Genomic DNA, 20636 nt, shown 5'->3' on the forward strand with positions numbered 1-20636 from the left:
CATATATCTGTGGGAGTTTCTTCTGTGAATATAATTATTTTTCTTCCCCTAATTAGAAATCTGATACTAATACAGCTTTCTTATTAAGAGCACAAATCCTTTGTTTCCACTTGAGCTGGAATTTTTTGTTCAAATACTTGAGCAAATGGATTCAAGAATTAACAAGGCCAGGCTGCTACTACCCACTTTAATAAAAACCTTTCATGCTCCTGCTATTTTTCCAACAATTTTACTCTTTATAAGTCTACTTTCAAAAAGTCTGAGTAATAAGAAACTATATTACATTTTAGCTTTGGGTAGCAGCAAAACTGTAAATAAACAAATAGTTATAACAAAGTTTTGTTCTTTGATAGATGCTTCCTCCTAACAACTTGGGACATGATTAATTCTGTCTGTTAGTATATAAAAATGGCAGAAGACTGTTCCCAATAGAATGTGGCAGCCAGCTGGTTTTACTGGAATATTCATATAAAAACTCCTAAAAATGTGAGTAGTCTTTTGAGAAACTTTAGAAAAGAGCCCTAGAGGCCTTATGATTAATTAGTATCTGTTTCTACCACTGTTATAGCCTCACATCCCATTCATCTGTCTATTGATGTTTCATCTTAAACAGCAAGATTGCTAGTGAGGTTTGTTTTATTCACCTTACATGCTTGTATTTCAATGGAAAGATGATTTATTAGGCTGTATCTCATCTGGCCTTGCAACATTTCATCTGTTTACTCCCAGTGTGGATCTAAAAATAAAATTTTATTAGAGAATTAAAACTTAGAAAGTCTTTTAAATGCACCCATATATGTGTAGTATGTTCATAATATATACTTTAAATTTTTCCTAATTGCACAAAAGTTTCTGCTTATTTTAGTCAAATAATGTAAAGGGTGTACAAAATGGAATTCAGGCCCAAACTCATTTTCACAAATTTTGTTTTAATTTTTACTGTCGTCTGGTCACTGTCTGTCTGAGAGGACAGTGGGCTAAGTGAATTCTGGAAGATGTTTCCATTGGAAAAATCTCTGTCTCTTTCTCTCTTGCATGTGGGCATACACACACACACAAACAGACACGCACACATGATGTTTTCTTACAGCCAGTTCATATGTTTGCATTTCAGGAGCTTAATGCTAAGTTTTGGCTTTAAATATATCACTCCATCTAGCCAAAACCACTGATTTTTTCTTGGTTTCTATACAAAACTCTAATTCAAGTCCAGTTTCCATGAAATTCAGTCCAGGTGTTAAAAAAAAAGTCGGTTTTCTAAGGAACATTCATTGGAATTTCTTTACTCTATATTCATACTTACACCATAGCTTTTAAACTGTCCAGTATTTTCTATTTTCTGGATTAAAGTGGCTCCATGGTGAATTTGTAGTCCACAAAATAAATAACCACTTATAAATGTATGTTTTTTCCTTTTAGAAATCATTGATTATTCTTTTAGGATCTCGTTTTTCATTATTTGCAAACTTTTCTTGAATTCTTTAGTGAAGAGGCATGTGTGATTTAAGTTAGCAATAAAAAGAATAATAAAACTAAATAAACCACTTCTTTAAGATGAGTTTAGCTATCACCCAATAGAAGAATTTGGTTCTTTGTTAATCCTTTAACTTCTGGCTTTTATACGATTTAATTTATAGACTTAGAATTCTGAATCTTCAGGTTTGGTCCTCACTGTATTTAGTCTTTAATAACTTTAAACTCTAAAATATAAATAAGTGTCTCTTCATCCCCTTCCACCCTCCTTCCTCAGCCTTTTTACTGAATTTTTTATAAAAGCAGTGATCTTCAATAATGCCTCAAATAGCCAAATATCATGTTTGGCATTATTAATAAAACTTATTAGAGAGCGCAGCCTTAGAGAGGCAATATAGCACCAGAATGTCTGGTTTCAAATAAAGTCTCCATTATTTACAAGATAAGTGACACGCACAAGTTATTCACTCTCTCTTTGCCTCGACTTGATGTGTATATTATAATAATCATACCTATTCTAGAATGTTGGTGCCAAGATTATGATTCGTGTAGAGAAGTATCTGAAACACAGCAAAACTCAGTAAATATAACCCTTACAAACAAAAGGTTTAGAAGGATTTGGAAAATCACACAAACCAATAATTTTTGTACAATCATCATATTGTTTCCAGGGTAGTGTAGGAGGAATGAGAATCATTTCTGGGAGATCTATGGTGCTATTTTGTCAGGAAAAATAACTTCTTAAGTATGATGTTGTCTTTGAATTGTTTTAGAGCCACTGATGAGTTAGAGCAATGGATCTCAAATTTTACCCGCATAAAAATTATAAGGAAATTCTGTTAAAATAAAGATATGATTCTGTTGGTGTGGGATGTGCTCAAAGCTTTGTATTCACTCCAAGGGGATGTGAATGCTATCAGACTCAGGATCAAACTTTGAGTGGCAAGGACCTGTATGTTAGATGATTTCTTAAGGAATTTTTAAAATATTTTTTAATAAAAGTATGCATAGGGCAGGCTATGGTGGCTCAGTAGGCAGAGATCATGCCTGCCATGCCGGAAACCTGGGTTTGATTCCTGGTGCTTGTCAATGAAAAAAAATAAATAAATAAATCGCACACACACACAAAATATGCATGTATATACACATACATATGTATCTTCATATATAAAAATATATTTGAGCACACACACCTGCTAGCTACTGAGAACTAGACCAATCGAACTGACCAGATGCCACAATTTCCTCCAATTCTTCTTGAGACAGTGGCTTAGAGCAGTGGTTTTCAAACTTTGGCTGTATCAGAATCATGCGCTTTTAGAATACAGATTGAGAGGTCTCACCTCCCAAGTTTCTGATTCAGTAGCTCTGAAATGGAACTTGGACATTTGCATTTCTGCAAGTGCTCACATCCCTGCTTGGAAGGGAGGTCACTTTGCAAATCACTGATTTAGAATACTCAGTGATGCTTTCCTGGAAATTAGCCCGAGTCGAGCAATATTCCCTTTATTTGAATCATCAGCATAAGAATACACTGTTGTACCTTCATAGAAGGTCGGTTGTTTCATGATCCCATCCCTGGTATCATGATTCTTAAGTGCTTTTCAATTGGTTTATGAAGTCAGTGGAGCGAAAGATCTCAGTGCCTCAAATGCAACAAATCCTCCCCAAACTCAACGGTGAGAGATGCACTGGTTTTGATTAAAGAAAAGATAGATAATTAAGTATAAATAAATCACTACCTAAATACTTAATACTATTTTATTAAGTTCATAAAAATTATTAATATATTCCAGATGAATTAGTACCAATATCACCATGTTATTAACATGAAAAAGTAAACATGGATCACTGGGACAACTCTTACTGATTCACACTTTTACTGTTCACATTGAGAAAACCACTGATTTGTTGGATCAAGAGCTATAAAATACCACAACGATAGCATCACTGGAGTATCAGTACACAAAGCAAAAACAATCAGAAAGGTAAAAACCTCGTGATGGACACTCCTTTATCCAACGTGGATAGATGAGTACGAAAATAAAGACATGCATGAAAAAGAATAATAGGGCTTCCCAGAATATGGGGGGGAAATACTCCTATATAAACTATGGACAATCATTATAGTACTATTTTCATTATCTTTCACCAATTGTAACAAATATAATTATCATCACAAATAGCAGAATTGCAAAAAAAAGTATTATCAACTGTAATAAATTTTCTACGCAAATGCAAGAGTTGCTGGTGGGATGCTATAGGGAAATTCTGCATTTTATGCATGATTGCTCTCTAAATCCACAAATTCTTTAATAAAAAAATTAAATACAAAACAATCAGAAATCAGTGTGGTACAGTGGTAAACACACACTGAGTTAAATTAGGCTTGGAGGTGAAGAATCACCAAATAGAAGCAAAACAAATCAGTTCAAGAGGATTAATTATTTGGATATCTGGTAAGAAAACAATGTATTTGAGTAAGTTGTATTTCCCATGCTAACCTTTGCAACTTCAGAGGTCACTTTGGTCCTGGAAGTTGAACTTTGCATGAAAACTCAGAAAAATCTTAGGGCTTTAAATTCACCCTAGATTAGCCTAATCTCCAAAGGATAGTCTATGGTGGATTCAGTGGCCAGGTTGGATTGTGTGCGATGCTCCAATATCCAATACCTCTCTGATGATGTATTAGGCTCTCTTGGAAGATATTAGTCTCTGGAATAGAGAGGTGGCTAATAGAAGAGTGGTCACCTTGTGTATTTGGCTTCACATTCTGTCACTCTCAGTGGAAAGTAGTGACTATCTGGCCTTGATTCTCTTTGAGCCCAGCATCACCTGTCTCAAAGAAACTGCAGAAAGAATGAATGGCTAATGGTAAGGCGGAGCTTTAAAATATTATATCAATATTAATAGTATCAGGATCTTGAAAAGCTCCTGTCAGTAATCCTACCATCTGACAAATTGCAAGGAAATTTTTCATGGACCTCATTGTAACATAAGCTGAGTATTGTGAAATGATGACAAGAAAAAAACTGAAACTATATGAGCTATAATACTCTTACAATACAGGTCTAATGAGCACCTAAAGTTATCATTTGCCATTTTAAAGCTACACCCTGCCTGTGGAGTTTTGCTCACTTGTGTTTTATTTATCTGAGGTCATGTGACCTAATTTAGTGCTTACTCTCAGGTACTATTCTGCTAATTGTATATGTCTTAATTAATTAATTTTTACCATGCAATATCTGAAGTAGATGCCATTTCTTTTTACCCACGAGGAAATTGAGCCACCCAGAAGTTAGCAACTTGTCCAAGGTCACCCGAATAGAAGGCAATAGAGCCATAATTTAAACCAGAAAATTTGGGGCAACAGAAGCTGAGTATTAACCACCACAATATGTTCATCTCATCAATGATATGAAATTTATAACTGCGAGTTGATTATAAATGTTACAGCTCCCAGGGAATGTGTATGTAGGTAATGAAAGAATTCTTGAAAAAATGTGTTTAATGGGAGGCAATATGCTACAATACAAAGAATAAGATCTTGAGGAAACAGGTTCTATCCCTCACTCTACCACTACCTATTAAGCTGGTGAGCTGGTTTGAAAGGATTGTGTGCCCTAGAAAGCCATGTTTTAATCCTGATCTGTCTTGTGGAGGCAGCCATTTCTTTTAATACCTATTCAGCACTGTAGGTTGGAAACTTGATAGATTTTCACCATGGAGATGTGGCTCACCCAATTGTGGGTATTAAGCTTTGATTAGAGGGAGATGTGACTGCACCCATTCCAGGTGGGTCTTGATTAGTTTACTGGACACCTTTAAAAGAGGAAACATTTTGGAAAAAGTTTTACAGCCACCAGAACCTCGAAAGAGCCCACGCAGCCAGAGAAGAAGGAATATACTTCATGAAACCAGAATCCTGGAGAGAAACTAGCAGACATGGCCCTGTTTGCCATGTGCCTTTCCAGTTAAGAGAGAAACCCTGAACTTCATCAGCCTTTCTTGAGTGGAGGTAACATTTTGATGGTGCCTTAATTTGGACATTTTTATAGACTTGCTTAATTGGGACATTTTCATGGCCTATATTAGATGTGCCCTAAAATTCTCAAATTGAGTAACTGAGGATGTGTTTGAGGCCAGTAAGTTTTCAACAGATTTCCACAGTGTCTTTGGATAGGGCCATCTCTGAATGATGTTTTTGTTTTTCTTTAATGCTAAAAAGACCAGAAGTCTGCCAAGACCTTTTCCCTTCTATGATTATAGTAACATTTTAAGAAAGCCTGTATCATTTCTCTCTGTGCCTTTGGAAAACGCTCATTCTTTCACAGATCTAAATTGAGATTTAGAATAAAAGGGTTTTCTCTAGTATTGGATAGCTTCCCTTGCTTTGTTTTCCAAATTTTAAATAGCTTTATAAATAATGAGTCCCAGACTCACTAAACAATAGCAATGGGGTGTTTTTGCTTCTACTACTTATATGTTTAAATCTTTACAATTGCATGTATTTTTTAAACAAGGAACATATGATAATTTCCACTCAAGGCACACTCAAAAAATGGTAGTGGGAGTTTGCCACCTACAAACCTGATAAATTAATCATAATTTGCTACTTTGAACCAGGTACCATCATATGTGTATGTATGTTTAAGTGAAGGTATCTGTTGGCTTTTTTTTTTTTGCATGCGTGTGTTCATAGGGAATCACGATCTGTTTTAATTTGAGTAATTTAAAATCAGACTACAGAGAGAAATCCTACTGCCTCTCGACTCTGAAGATTTAGCTAAGGGAGGCATCACGTCTGGTTGCACCTTCCACTCACATTGGCTACATTTCCAATCAGATACTCTAAGGAATTATCTGGCAGTTTTTTCTTATGACCTTTCAAAATTCCAAACTCCCTTAAGGGAGAAGACATGGGGTGGAGGGATAGCCCCTAAAGAAATAGCTTATTCCAATGGAGACAAATATTGGCTTTAGTTTCACCACTACGTTCACTTGCACACAAAAGTTCCCAATAAAATCCAGCTGGTTTAAATTTTGCCTGCAGACCCGAAACGCTGCAAATTTGGCTTGGCTTCCTATTTTGCAGAAAATGCTTCACGCGGCTGTAATCTGGAAACACTGAAGTGCACAAACTCTCAACAAAAACTATAGAACAGTTGTCTCTTACCTTTACTTTCTCCCAGCTCTACCCTTAAAGGCTTAGGTGTTGCTCAGGGAGGAGAAAAAGTCTGCCGCTGAGCGCGAAAGGTGACATGAATCATCCATGACTACCTTTGTTGTCTGAGCTAAGCCAAAAGGAAAGATTAAAGAGTTGCCATTGATGAGCGAAAGGACTCACATTTTGGCATTGCTAGAGAAGAAAGGAGCATTTAAGATCATGGAGGGAAATAAAACAACAAAACAATACTGTTACAATTTGAACAATAACAGGCTTCAGTATGTGAAAGCATGGTATTATCTTTTCCATTTTCCACCCTTATGCTTTCATTGGCTTCATACAATCCCCCTGTTGCCTATAATTGGAGCCAGAGTTGATGCCAAAGCTGCATAAAATAAGCAGTCTTTCCTTTATACTTTCTGTGCATCATGATTGTGTATGTGAAGTCATAAAAATCATTTATTATGAGCATGTGTATTCCCAGTTTAAAGAGCCAAGTATTCTTGTGACAACAATATAATAGCATCAGATGTATTTCCATAAAACGCCATATGTGGGCATTTAATAATTACTACCCTGGCACATACATGCTGGGATATCATGTTAAAGCAGACTCCTTAGGAAAGAAAAACATGTTTGCTGCTCAGACAACTAAACTCCCTTAGATAAGATAGGCAAGAAATGAGTAGAGATTTGTTAAGAATCTGTTCATGATAGCAATTGTTCATCTCCCATTATACTGTATTTTCTCAAATTATCTACTAGAGTGCTGCTTCTTATAGGGTTAAGAAGCTTCTTCACAGCATTAGAAACCTCAGCGAATATTTTCTCAGTCTCAAAGTTCCTTGAAGACATTAACATCACATAGGTGTCTTGTAAACTATAAAATTGGACGCCAAGTAATTTTTATTCATCTCACCCATTATTCTTTGGAAAGCATTTATTTGGTGCTTGCAGTACAAATCAAAGTAAACTATTTTTCAAATTGGGTAAAAGAACACAGAATGGATGAAAGCCACTTAACGGCACAGTGTGAGGGCCTGGGGGCATTCTGAGGGACACCTCTGTGACAGAAACCATTTATATCTTTCCTTTCTGCCAGCTTCTGGCTTATGGTGGAGTGGCTTCTTTCGGTTGCTCTTAAGGCTGGAAACTGAAAATTCCCAACTACCAATATCTTAGTGTTTACCATCACTCTAGGACTGATGTTCTACAATCTCCCAAGCACCTGAGTTAGGTGTCTGGGCATTTATTATAGGCATATGATTGGGTCTCCAAACAATTCATTCAGTTGCAGAAAGAGGCTAGGGCCCATCAATACCTGATTGTACTTCTACTTTAGTTGAAAATAGAGGCAATTTGAAAGGGGCGGGTGGGCACATGCATGAGATTGCAAGGATTGTGACAAAAAAAGTTTTTCTTAGTGATGCTGTGTGTCAGTGGAGTCTGTGTAGAAAGGTGCTACTCCTGATATTCTAAGTGTCCAATCAATCAGTCACGATTCAGTACCTGCATCGCTAGACGCTGGCTCTTCCTACTGGAGCAGACAGCTCACAACTTACAATGGCATTTTGTTTAAAGTACATCTGGTAGTTATTACATTGAAAATGTACACCGAGCATATGTCCACAATCCTAATAGCTCCTTCCAACACTTCTACATGGCTGCTTTGACCCAGTCAATTTCTTCACTCTGCTTTGGCCCAAAATTCCATTCCAGCACCCCAGCCCTACAATGAAAATATTGTTGCTTTTAATTGTTGTTGTTCTTCTAACACTGGCAGGTAGCTGAAAGGGAACTTTTGAGGTGGTAACATCTCATACTTATCGAAACACTTTTTTCAATTGCTAAAACTGGCTTAGCAGTTAACAACGATGTATGTAGCCAATCACATATAGTTATTCTTCACCAATTGCTGATTTATTCAAAGCCCTTCATCTATTAAATACAACTTCCACATTTTCTTTCAAACCCCCCTTCTCTCTCTTTTTAAGAGCTTCTATTCCACTAGTTAAGTATAATTTAGCTTAGAATCTGATTTGTCTCTCTTTTACCTCAAAATTTATGGTTTTTTTCCTACTACCTACCATTGGTTCTCTACCCTGAATGTGCATTGAAAGTGTCTAGAGAGCTTTTTGAAAATATGAATGCCTAGTACTCTATCCCCACTTTCTCTTTGATCCGTTGATTCAAAGTCTACAATTACAGGCTCAGGAAACTTTCATTTTTAAATGTTTCATAGATAACACTGATGTGCAACCACAAGAGAAGCATGGCTTTTTAATAAAAATAATCCTAGCTTCTATTGTATGCCTATCCTCTGCAAGATACTTTTCATAATTTATTTCATTTAGTCCTCACAATAAGCCGTAAAATATTATTATCTCCCATTCAATAGAATAGAAAACTGAGGGTCACAGAAGAATTGAAAATAAAAAAAAAAACTAGCCCAGGTCATGCATTCAGCAAATTCTGTAGCAATGACCCCATGGCTTGAAGCCAAAGCTGGCCTCTTTCCACAATGCTGTATTACTTCTCACTATATTCATATCATACACATTTAGTATTAGCTTACTTTTATTTCCAACTCTCATTATTTCCTTGTAGGTGTATATGGTATAACAGAACAATAGGACGCTCCATATCTATGAAGGGGCTAACGTTTTGTTCTGTGTTGCAACCTTGGAAATGTTAATGAATGAAAAAAATGGAACTCCAGTTAATTGGGGTATAATTTAAATTCTTGTAGAGACAGATAATGATGCTAAATTTCAGACTTATGTTTACAAATAAGGAAAATTTGAATTCACCACTATTGAGCAATAAAGAAGGAAAGATAGAAATGAATGTGTATCTCACTTCCCAATGCTTCAGAAGAAATGGGGAAAACTAGTCTTCGATGTTCTTGCCACCTTCCTCCAAATGCTCTCTTCTTTCTCCACACCTTTCTTTAAACATCTTTCATTTTTCTCCTCCCTCCACCTAAAATTCATTTGACAGACATACAAGAAGAGAGAAAAGGATCTAAAATTTAGTAAGCACCTACCACCTGTCAACAATGTCATTTGTGATATACTATCAATGTAAAAGATGCAATTTAGAATCTCACAGTTTTATTGAATGAAGCATGCAGTGTCCCATTCAGAAATTAGAAGTAAGCTCCACTGAGTGGGTGGAAAGGGGAAGCCCATATAGGGCAGGCATGGAAGCAAGTGAGGAAATATTTTGATTAGCTGATATTAAGTTTCAGTTTTATATGGGGGGTGGTGTCTTACAAAGTGGGGGAACAGATATATATCGATTAGTATGGTATGTTTGTCAATTCTGGTAAGCTATTTCTGCTGGGCCAGAACTAGTTTTATTACCAGGTGTTGCTTGTCAGCAACCCTATAGAGTGCTTTGCAGTTTCTCAGAAAACTCCTACCGGTCAATTGTTTTTGTATTTTGGAAAAGTTCTTAGAAAAGGGTCTTCTTCTGGCAATGCCCGATGCAGGTAGCTGTTTTATTTTACTTAGCAATTATTATTGATTATGTAGTAACATAAAATCTCCAAATTCCACTGGCTTAAATAGCAATCATAGATTTCCAGATCATGCTACATGATGACAGGTATGAATTGACTTCTGAGGCTCTGTTTTCCATTTCTAGACTCAAGCTAAAGACACATCATTCCCTTTTAGGAAAATGCCATTCTCATGGCAATGAGACAAAAACAAACAAGGGGATCACCCTTAAACTTTTTTAAACTTTTGCCCGGGCATAACATACCTCATTTCTGCTCACATTTTTGACTAAAACAAAACAAACAACCAATCGAATGTTAGTGGGGCAGGTAGTATATTCTTCCCACAGAAGGTAATACTGTAAGTTAAAGGGCATTGGGTAAATGTATAATACTTTACACTGTACTGAACAGTGAGAGATGTGATATTTCAAATGTGAAATTTGCTAATAAATACCTTTCGGCTGTTAAATTGTTGCATGAGCATGACACGGGGATAGCCACATTATATTAAAATTTTGATAGGCATGTTATCTATTCTCAAAGAGGTTGTTGTCCAAGGACAATTAACAGCACATTCATACTTGTATATTTAGCTTTCCCCTGTAGATTTGCAAATGTATGGGCAGGGAAGAGATAGCTGCACTTACATATTTTTTTTTCCATTTTAAAGCTCAATAACTTACAAGGCTTTCTGGATCATCTCTCATTCCAAATAGACTATGAAGACTTTCCAAAATGTGTTCCTTTTTTAAATTTTTTCTTCTCTCTTTTCCCTGGTGTTTTAAATCAGTCTATGAAAAAACCGTATAAGACAGCCAGGTAATATCTTATACATTCCCAAATGAGTAGTCGTTGGTGAATCATTCAATTCCAAATGGAGACATCAGAAACTTATCTGGAAAATCAATGATACTGTCCTTTATATACTTTTCATTAAAAATACTGTACTTTAAAAACCTTCAGAAATGAAACACAAACTTATGAAATTTTTAAAGTATAATACAAATTATTCCCATTATTTTCTTTCATTTGTCCTATTTCAAGTTCCTCTAGTGCTTATATAAGACAAGTTAAAAATCACTGTTCAACTTTGGAAACACATGTTTTCCATGGAACTTAATCCAGATATAGGCAGTGAAGTTACTTTATATTTTTATCTAATACTCAGGTTAATGTTGAAATAAAATATAAAAACCACAGAAACAGTCAGTCATTCTGATTTTAAACAGTTACACTGATCTTTGATGTGCTAGTCTTTGTATGTCCTTTGTTTGATGAATTCCCTGGAAAGCTTCATGAATGGCCCTAACTCTACGTCTGTAAAAAGAGAATGCTTATATTGATAACATAGCCTAAGAAAATCACAACATTCAATTTTATAGTATTTCTGTTAAATGTCAAAGTTAAAGTGGTCCATTTATTTGATCACATGGAAAATGATGAGCATATTTCAGACACGTGTGCCAGTTGAAACATCCTACAGATACATGTGAGGTGTTTCAGAATTTTAGTGGTTACATTTTTATATCACAGCTCTCTTGTGAATTTCAGCAACTGAAACATACATAATCATGCACATTTGCAAACACACACTATTATTAAATGTTTCTTGTGCAAAACCATCACATCCACCTCAATTTTAAATACTTTGTCCCTATTATTTACCAACTGTATTTCTTAATCCAATTGACTGCCACATTAGAAAAAGCTGAAAAAAAATGCTTTGCATGCCTTCTGGTGGTCTCCATAAGGGGTATTTAATATATAATTGGAGATAGAAGACCTCACTTCAAATTTCATCTTAACTACTTACTAATGTTCTGATTTTTGACAAGTTAAAACTTTTAAGTTTATTAACTTCAGCTAATAATTCCTATTTGGCATGGTTCTTATAAAGTTAAAATCCAAACACTGTTTGCCAAAGTGTTACACCCCATACATATAAAGGAAATGGATTGTTTATGATGTGTATATCCATGTATATCTCTCTTCCGTTCTATGTATGCTACATATATTCTACCAGCATCATCACTATCACCTGGGAGTTGTAAGAAATTCACATTCTTTGTCCCATCCCAGAACTACCAAATTAGAATCTTTGTTCTGCAAGACAAACAGAAGATTCATACTAAAATTTGAAAATACAGGTCTGTGTGGGCTACTTACAAGATGATATCATACAGTCTCTGTCTCTCTCTCTCTCTCTCTCTCTCCACACACACACACACACACACACACACACACACACACACACACACATATATTTCACACTAGTCTGCCAGAGAGCTAGATTTAATGAGGCAGCAATACCAACAAAATGAAACAGATTTTTCATCTTGTCTTGATAAAAGAGTAGTCCAATAAAAACATTTTTCTATTAGCTAGAAATGGCTATCAATGGTAGTAGGATGCTATATGGTATTAAAAGACTCATTCTAGAATGAGGATAACTACCAGGAATGCGGTAGATGAATCATTGCATTGAAGATTTGAACTGAGAAGTCCCATCCAATTTTGGAATCCTCCTATATATGCACCCTTCTGTTTTTTTAGATATATAGTCTTATAACCATGAATACATGAATATTTTATTCCTATTTTCAATCTGTCTTTATGAGTTATTTTGCGTGAACCCAAGCTACTGTTGGCACTTTTTTTTATTTCAAAATTTAAAACATTGCCTTCTAAGACAACAATGCAACACTGATATAATCAAGGGTAACTGTCATCAGAAATAGCATAATTTCCAGTCCAGTTGCTACTTCAATGATTATTTTTAGTTGCAGAAACCATAAAGGAAAATAGTAGGACATTTGATATACATATATATATATATACAAAATATAAATATATATATATATTTTGTATGCTGTATGATGAGGTCACATTTCATTCTTTTTCCATGTGAGTATCCTGTTATTGCACCACCATTTGTTGAATTTTTTTGTTATTGCTTGCTTTTTCCTTTGTTTATTTTGCTTGTTTGTTTGTTTCTGGGAAGTGCATGGGCTTGGAATCTAACCCAGGTTGAGATATTCTAACAGAGCTGTTAAGGCCCACTATAAACACCAAAAAACTCACTAGAGGTTTAAACAATATACTGTCCCTCAACCCAAGACCAAAGAGCACTGACCAGGCTTGTTAATTCACTCATTTATCAACTCCAAGCATTTCCAAAAGATCAAACAATTGCTCTTGAGTGCATATTTATTCATGTGTATGTTTAGCCACAGTGTCAGAAGATAAACCTGAAACCTGGTTTTATTTTCTTTGGAGTCTTTCTGGAAGAAAGCGTTTAACCTACTTTATGTGGAATAAAGAAATGAATATGCCTTGTTGATATATGTTTGGGACAGTTTTGAAAAGCACATTATTTAGTTGGTTTGGTATTTATAACCTACATTTTCTCAGCAGGGAAGTTATGTTCTGATTATATGTGCTTACACCTTGGTTTATCATATCAGTAATGTAAAATTTCCCAGTCTACAGATGCTTACACATTGTCCTTACTCACGGCGGCAATGTATCTTAGATTCATCTTAGATGGAGTTTTCACTTACTAATGATCGAAAGAGTCCATGATATATGAAACCTCATTCCTGCTCATTAGATGAAATAATTTAAAACTCATTTCTGATTTGGGACTTTGTATGCCTTGTGTTGACTAAACTATAATATATTAAGGCTTATTACCAACCCTCAGATGGGCAAAAACATAATCTTTGAAACTTCATCACGGCTAAGACATTGCCAGGTTAATGCTACTCTTTTATTTAAAATCGACTGAACACAATTTTAACTATACAATCAATCGCTGCATTAACAATTCAAAAAGTCACTTTTTAACGAAATCACTTTTATGTAAAAGTTCGCTACATCAAAAAATGTTTTTTTCCAAGCAGTCTTCTACCTAATATTTTAATAAAAATGAAATAAGATGAAGGCTCATTTTCTTTTTGTGACATGTTTAATTTTTATTTGAAGCATCTGTCATTTATTTTTTAAACCAGGCTTTATATGTGTTCTTTATATGTGCACTTTTTACAATGCATTTGTAAAGAATTTCATATGAATTATACAAAGCAGGGTTGTAGCATTCTTTAGCTCTGAGCCATGGCTGCACAAGGTTTTGAAGGGAAGAAAAATTAGAAATAGTCACATTCTACAGCTCATTTGGGGAGAATACTATTTAAATTTGTTCCTAACGTAAGGTTGAAATTAATCTTGATTTCCCGTCAAATGTACAGGGATTTTACGATATAGTTCATAATAGTGCTTAATTCCTCTAGGGTATGAGTTAAGATAAACAAGTCACTGACAGTGTTTATCTATAAATATACCAGATGGTTTGGGACTGAGGTTGGTTATCAACTCTAGCGACTTTAATTTCATGGTTATAAAACTGCAAACCTTACTGTTTATAAAAGGCGAGGAAGAATCTCCAATGAGCTTCAGTAGCCAAGAAAGCCTCACAAACATTAATCTGTCTAACTGGTATTCAGTATCCTCCTAGGGTGAAACATTTAAGACTGTGGAGTGATTGCTAGACATATTAAAATTTTCACTGGGATCATTAGCAAGCATTTCTGTCATTGATCTATTATAACTTTGTTAATAAGTTCCATGTGAGTGAAGTTTAGTGAATGAGACGATTCTTTATAAACCTTGCTAGGTGAAGGTTTAACAAGCAGTTTAGGTAGTTATAAGATTGAAAAGATAGCCTAATTTGTCAAAATAATGCATTTCTTCTTATCCAAAGATGAATAATGGTACTTATGTAGACCAAACATACGTAGGGATGGAATGTCATAATGAAAAAGTATAGCATCACTCTACTAATTAACCCACCAATATATAATATATACATTTCCATTTAGGCTATGAATCTTACTAAAACTTCACAAAATACCATAGAATTTTAAAAGAAGACAAAATATTTATTCTGGATATTCTGAATTGATTTATATAAATTTTTATTATAACCTTTTTTCACTAAAAATCTTTATGCTCAATTTTATTTAAATTAATTCTTTGGCAAAGAAATACCACTATTGTGAAAAGAGTATTATTTGAAACAACCCAATTCTTCCATTTCAATTTTGTAATGAATAAAAATATATATCTTATAACTACAAAAGTGGAAAAATTTCACCAGCTCTGCTGGTATTACTTTTACAATTAAAAGAGGTTGATTTTTCAGTTCCTGAGAAGGGCAGGCTTCTATACTTCTATGATAACTCAAAATGTGAGCAGGAGACTCAAGAATCGTGGACTAAAAACTGTCTTAATCATATTCGAGTTCAGGCCCCTTGTGAACAATTAACTCTCTGCTTCTGATTCTCATTCACTATTTTAGTCTTAGCATATGTCCTATTAAACAACGGGTCCAGGAAGAGCTAAATAAGGAGAGATGAGGAAGGAAATTGTGGTAGTGGTGTCTCTAACGAGAATGGATTTCTAATAACAAAATCCCCAGTGACTTTTCTAGTTCTTGTATTGGACTGCTTCTCCCTGACCTGCATTTAGAGCTTTATTACTGACTTGAAATTTCAATCTGTCTCCTGTGTTTTCTACTGATCATTCCTAACATACAGCTCAACTCTTTGTTTCCCAGGAGCTGGCTTCTGAGCCATAACAGTCCTTGGTGAAGACCAGACTGAAAGGAACTAGAGTAATATATCTTCTCATCTCCCTTTCTGCTCAGAGCATCTCATCACCAGCCATCACTGGCTGCACTGTAGAACTATTTGATACACTCATTTCTGCAAGGAACTTAGACTTCTGCATCTCAAAATGCATAAAGCATCTATAACACTGGACACCACTGCCTTTATCTCAAATGGGGGCTTAACTCATTTCTCCCCCTTTTTTTTTAAGACCCTGAAACCACCTGGATCATGATTGTCAAGAGAATTGGTTATTGGGCTATTTGTATGTTTGACATTCTATTTCCATATTTGGGTTGGATTGAATATAAAACTATGAGTGATTTCATATTAACTTTATTATTAAAAATCACATAAAGCAGACCTATGAACTAAGTTTAAAGATTACAGGGTTGTTTTTTTTTTTTGTCTTTAAAGTGTAAAAGCCAAAGAAAAGACCATTTTCCAAAAGGAAATTATTTCTTTTTAAAATCTAGTCAATATGAAGCATGCCTTATAGAGTTGTGAGGCTCCTGGAAACAGATAGAAATTTGTTCAGCAGAGGCATGGCCTAGAAAACTAGGTCCACAGAATGGCCAAGAGTTAGCCCTTAAGGGAGGCAAAAATAAGATAATGAGAGTAGAAACTGGGTATCTGGCTGGTATGGGGAACAAAGGGAAACAGAGCAGAGGAATTAAAGCAAAGCAAGATATTCAAATAGTTGGAGAGGGGTACAGAATAGTGATTTAGGGACTCTCCTCTATAGGAACTCTGTGCATCTTAGGGAAATGAGATATAGTTAAAAGCATATTAAAGCATCCCTCTTATGAAGAATGACTCTTTTTCAATATCCTGATGGGTAGCCTAACATTACTCTCTTTTTCCCCCTAACCTATATGCAAGAATAGTGAATTATTTTATATACTATAATCCATTTTTTTCAATGCTAGCTTAAAAATCACTTTCTAAAAAGAAACTATTCAATTTAAAGAAGAAAAATAGGGTCTTAAAATTTAAGAAAAGAATCTTATGTCTGATTTTACTGAAGTTGTCATAGAAATAAATTGCTGTCATAAAATATAATTCAAAACTTACATTTGTTATAAAAGTCAAGCACAACCATCAAATATTTTAATCTTACTTTCATCATTGTCTTTCAGACTATCCAACCCTGTCTAATGTCAAAGGCATTGCCTTGTATAAAAGTAAACCTGCTAAGGAAATCACAATAACGGGATTTCATTCCCCCTTCACAGGTCAGTTAAAAATCAATATATTTATATTATTTATTCCCTCTAAAAATTCAGTAATTGCCCTTTTTTTCCCCCTAGGAGAAGTCATCTATGCTTTCACTTGCATGACAGTCACCTGTGGAGTACTTCTGTTGGTTATGCTCAAACTGAGGTAATTGGATACAACTCAGAAGGAGGGTCCTAGAATGGAATCACTTAACCGTGTTAAAGTGTATTCCACAATGGCAGAACTTATAAAAGGCCTTAGACTGGCATCTTTCCTGTAAAGACATAGTAAATCAGCCCTTATGTGGACCAGATCAACGGAAACATTACCCTCGTCCTCAAATGTAAGGGAAATGTGATCATAGGGTGGTTTGGTGTTGCATTTTACAGGGGCATACATATTTTAGGTTCCCCCAAATAAATTGTTATTGACCTTTCCGCTGGCCTTCCTCCAAAATCCAAATTGAACTTTGATGCACCTCCTTATTCAAATCATTTGCAGGACTGATCAGGTAAAAGACTGTTGTGTGCTTCGTACAGTTTATTTTCACCTGAAGATTTACTCTTTGCCCTGATTTATCATGTGCTAATGACTTTTACTCATACTTTAATATCAATTATTGAAAGACACATTTAATGAGTCCTTACAGGGTCCCCGTAGAAAGAATTAATCACTATTGCCTAATGTTAATTCACCTTCCAAATCTTTCTCCTTGGCTCCTTCATTGCTGGAGAGCTGAAAGGCTCCAGTTGGCATATAAGATTTCAACTCTATAGATACATGAAGCTCTAGAGTTCTAAATGACTAAGGTTTTAAATTTTTCCATTTATTTAACATGTACAGAAAGATATGAGATGGTTTCCACTTGCTTACCTTTAAGTTTTAAAAAAAAATTAACCGCATTTCTAAACATTGTTCATGTTCATTTGCTTATTCCTTAAAGATAAGTGTTCATGTGTGTATCATTTGAATGTCATAAATATTAATGAAGAAATGTGTATGCGTGTGTGTACACAAAATACATTTATCAGTAAGATTCGGCCTAGAGAGAAGCAGAGGCATTGGAAACTTCTTTTATCTCATAAAGCCTAGAGAGGAGGACTCCATCTATTATACAATGCACGCACAGGTATTGCTCCTCCAGAAACCTCAGACTCAAAGACCTTGAAAATGATGAGAGATAAAATGAAAGGTTGACTTGAAAATATGAAAGGTACACCAAGGTTTATGCCGCATGGTGAGTGTACGCTCTATTTAAGTACATTTAAATTTAATTTTTAAAATGCAATGCCAGCTAAACAAAATATAACCACTTGTTGCATCCAAACCCTCCAAACATTTGATTTGATGTTTACCAATATCAGTAGCAAAAACAAACTGCGCTTCTTCGAGTAGTATGAGAATATGTTTATGAGAATATGTCTGTGAGTCACTGTCTTGGGTTCTGAGATACTCTTTCAAGGCCAAATAATTAGAAAAGGTTTCTAAGGGGAGGAAAATAGCATTTGGAATTTATTAAACTTTCCATCCATTGATTTGCAGTATTTGAGAGCACCGTTCAGTAACTGTGCCTGCCTAGAGAGCTCATCACAACAGCAGAGAAGCACCCACCATTTTCTGGTCAAGAAAAAAAGCTCACTGTAGTGTTTCTCAAACTTTATTTCTTAACCACACACTTAATATATAAAGTTCAGGCAGGCCCGTGAGTTTCTGTAGTTTATTGTCCTATATAGGTAAATAAGGTATAGACTATTGAGAATTCTCTGTGTTCACTGTAATTTCACCTCCTTTTTCTCCTGCATACAAAGGCAGATCACTTTTCTAGAGGACTGTGGGAGCACTTTTATAGACAAAAATCTTGAATTTACTTTAATATGAATTTTAAAGCAAATTGTTCATGTTTCTAAGTACCTTACAGTTAGTAACAAAGACTTGGCCACACAATTAAAAATTGATCATGATGTCTAATCGGAAAGCTCCAGACCCAGGGTTAAGTAAATGACAAAAATAAAAGCCATTAAGGAAAGAACAAACCAAAATAAAAGCCTCAACAACAAAATTTGTTACAGCTTCTATGTAGACATAAATAGTATCTCCTTAATGAAAGAAGACTGTCTTCTATTTCCCATGGTGCTCACTCATTTGTGGTCATATCTAGTACAGTGAAAACGATTCTGAATAAAGATGAACATTTTTGCATTTGTTTTATATTATGCTAAATTAAATCAGCCTTAAGTCATCTAAGTTTCCAGAAAAATGAATAATTAAGAGCTTAAACATTAGAGCAAAGAAGGGCATTTTTTTTTAAACTTCAAACTGACTACTTGGAAATCATGGTTAAATGTATGATGCTCTTTAAAGACCACAGAATATTCTACTCTTAGGATTTTACATTTATAAGCTTGATTTTTTTCCCTGTAGGCACAGACTGAAATTTTACTAATCCTTTAAAAAATAGAGGCACACATACAAGCACATTAATAAATCTTTTATATATTATGCTGTTAATGTTTATTTTTACTTTTTTACAGAATCTGCAGACTATCAAGTCAAACAAGAGACCCTTCACCAATTCGAATACCTGGAGGACTCATGATTCATTAGGAGTCATGGATAATTGACAATTGTTCTCTTTAAAATTAAGCCTTTGTAGCCAGAATAGCCTAACCATCATCTACGGCAAAATAAAGAAAATGGATTTAATGATATTGGATCATTAAGTATAATAGTCCAAGGTATAATAATATGAGACAAATGATGCTAGATTTATTTTTTCTTATGAATATATTCATGTAAAAATATGCAGTGACTGGTATAGAATAAAGTTTCCCCTGTAGGCAAAAAATTGTCATCCCAAGTTTTAGTCTACATGATTTGCTTCATGGTAAATATAAATCTATATAATTATTGCATCATAATATGACATGTTATAGTTACCAGGGTCTTTACCTGATCATTTTGTAAATTCCCCTTTGCTAGTCAAAAGAGAAATGTTAAGAAAAGTACCCAGCATAAATTTCTTATTTGCGTATTCTTACCCATTAGCATTGATTTTACGTTTCTGAATATACCTGGCCAGATGATGAATCTTAAAAAAATCAAAGTGGTATCTTTGGTTGTAACTTAAATACTGTTGAATTTTACTTTTTAAATTTGATGTCATCATTTTACACACATGAAGATGTGAAGCAAGTACATTGACAAAAGTCAATATGCATTTCAATACTGATATTTTATTTGTAGTTTTAATTTTTTGTATGCTAATTGTATGAACTTATGCAATAATAGAGTAATGCCATAATTTTTAGCTTCAATATATTGACTTGATTTGACGTTAGAGTAAAATGATAGGAAAATTGTTGAACAGATGGTTGTTAGTTAAAATTTTGATAAATATGCGCTGTTCAACTGTCTGGAATCATATGATAGCTCACTCAGAAAGGCCATGAGGCTGTGTTATTTATAGTGACTGTAGAATCAGAGGCACAAATATTCGATATACTGGTGATACCATAGGAATAATTATTAACATATTTGCAATTAAAGTTCAAGTAGCTTTGCTAGCTTGGACTCATGTCTATTGCTGTTCACTGAACTTCAGCCTAAA

At 34.7% G+C, this 20636-nt stretch overlaps 1 protein-coding gene across 1 annotated transcript in view; it reads left to right on the plus strand.

Moving 5' to 3' along the window:
* GFRAL (GDNF family receptor alpha like) overlaps window positions 1–19633 on the plus strand; it is a gene marked incomplete at its 5' end in the record, with an annotated part of 68543 nt that extends 48910 nt beyond the window's left edge. The window contains 3 exons of the mRNA XM_077159429.1: window positions 16951–17046; window positions 17122–17194; window positions 19561–19633. Of these exons, the coding sequence (XP_077015544.1) occupies window positions 16951–17046; window positions 17122–17194; window positions 19561–19633 (242 nt within the window). The remainder of the gene's footprint in view (window positions 1–16950; window positions 17047–17121; window positions 17195–19560) is intronic.
* Between the last annotated feature and the right edge of the window lie 1003 nt (window positions 19634–20636).

This window comes from Tamandua tetradactyla, chromosome 5, assembly GCF_023851605.1.
Source record: "Tamandua tetradactyla isolate mTamTet1 chromosome 5, mTamTet1.pri, whole genome shotgun sequence".
NCBI lineage: Eukaryota > Metazoa > Chordata > Mammalia > Pilosa > Myrmecophagidae > Tamandua > Tamandua tetradactyla.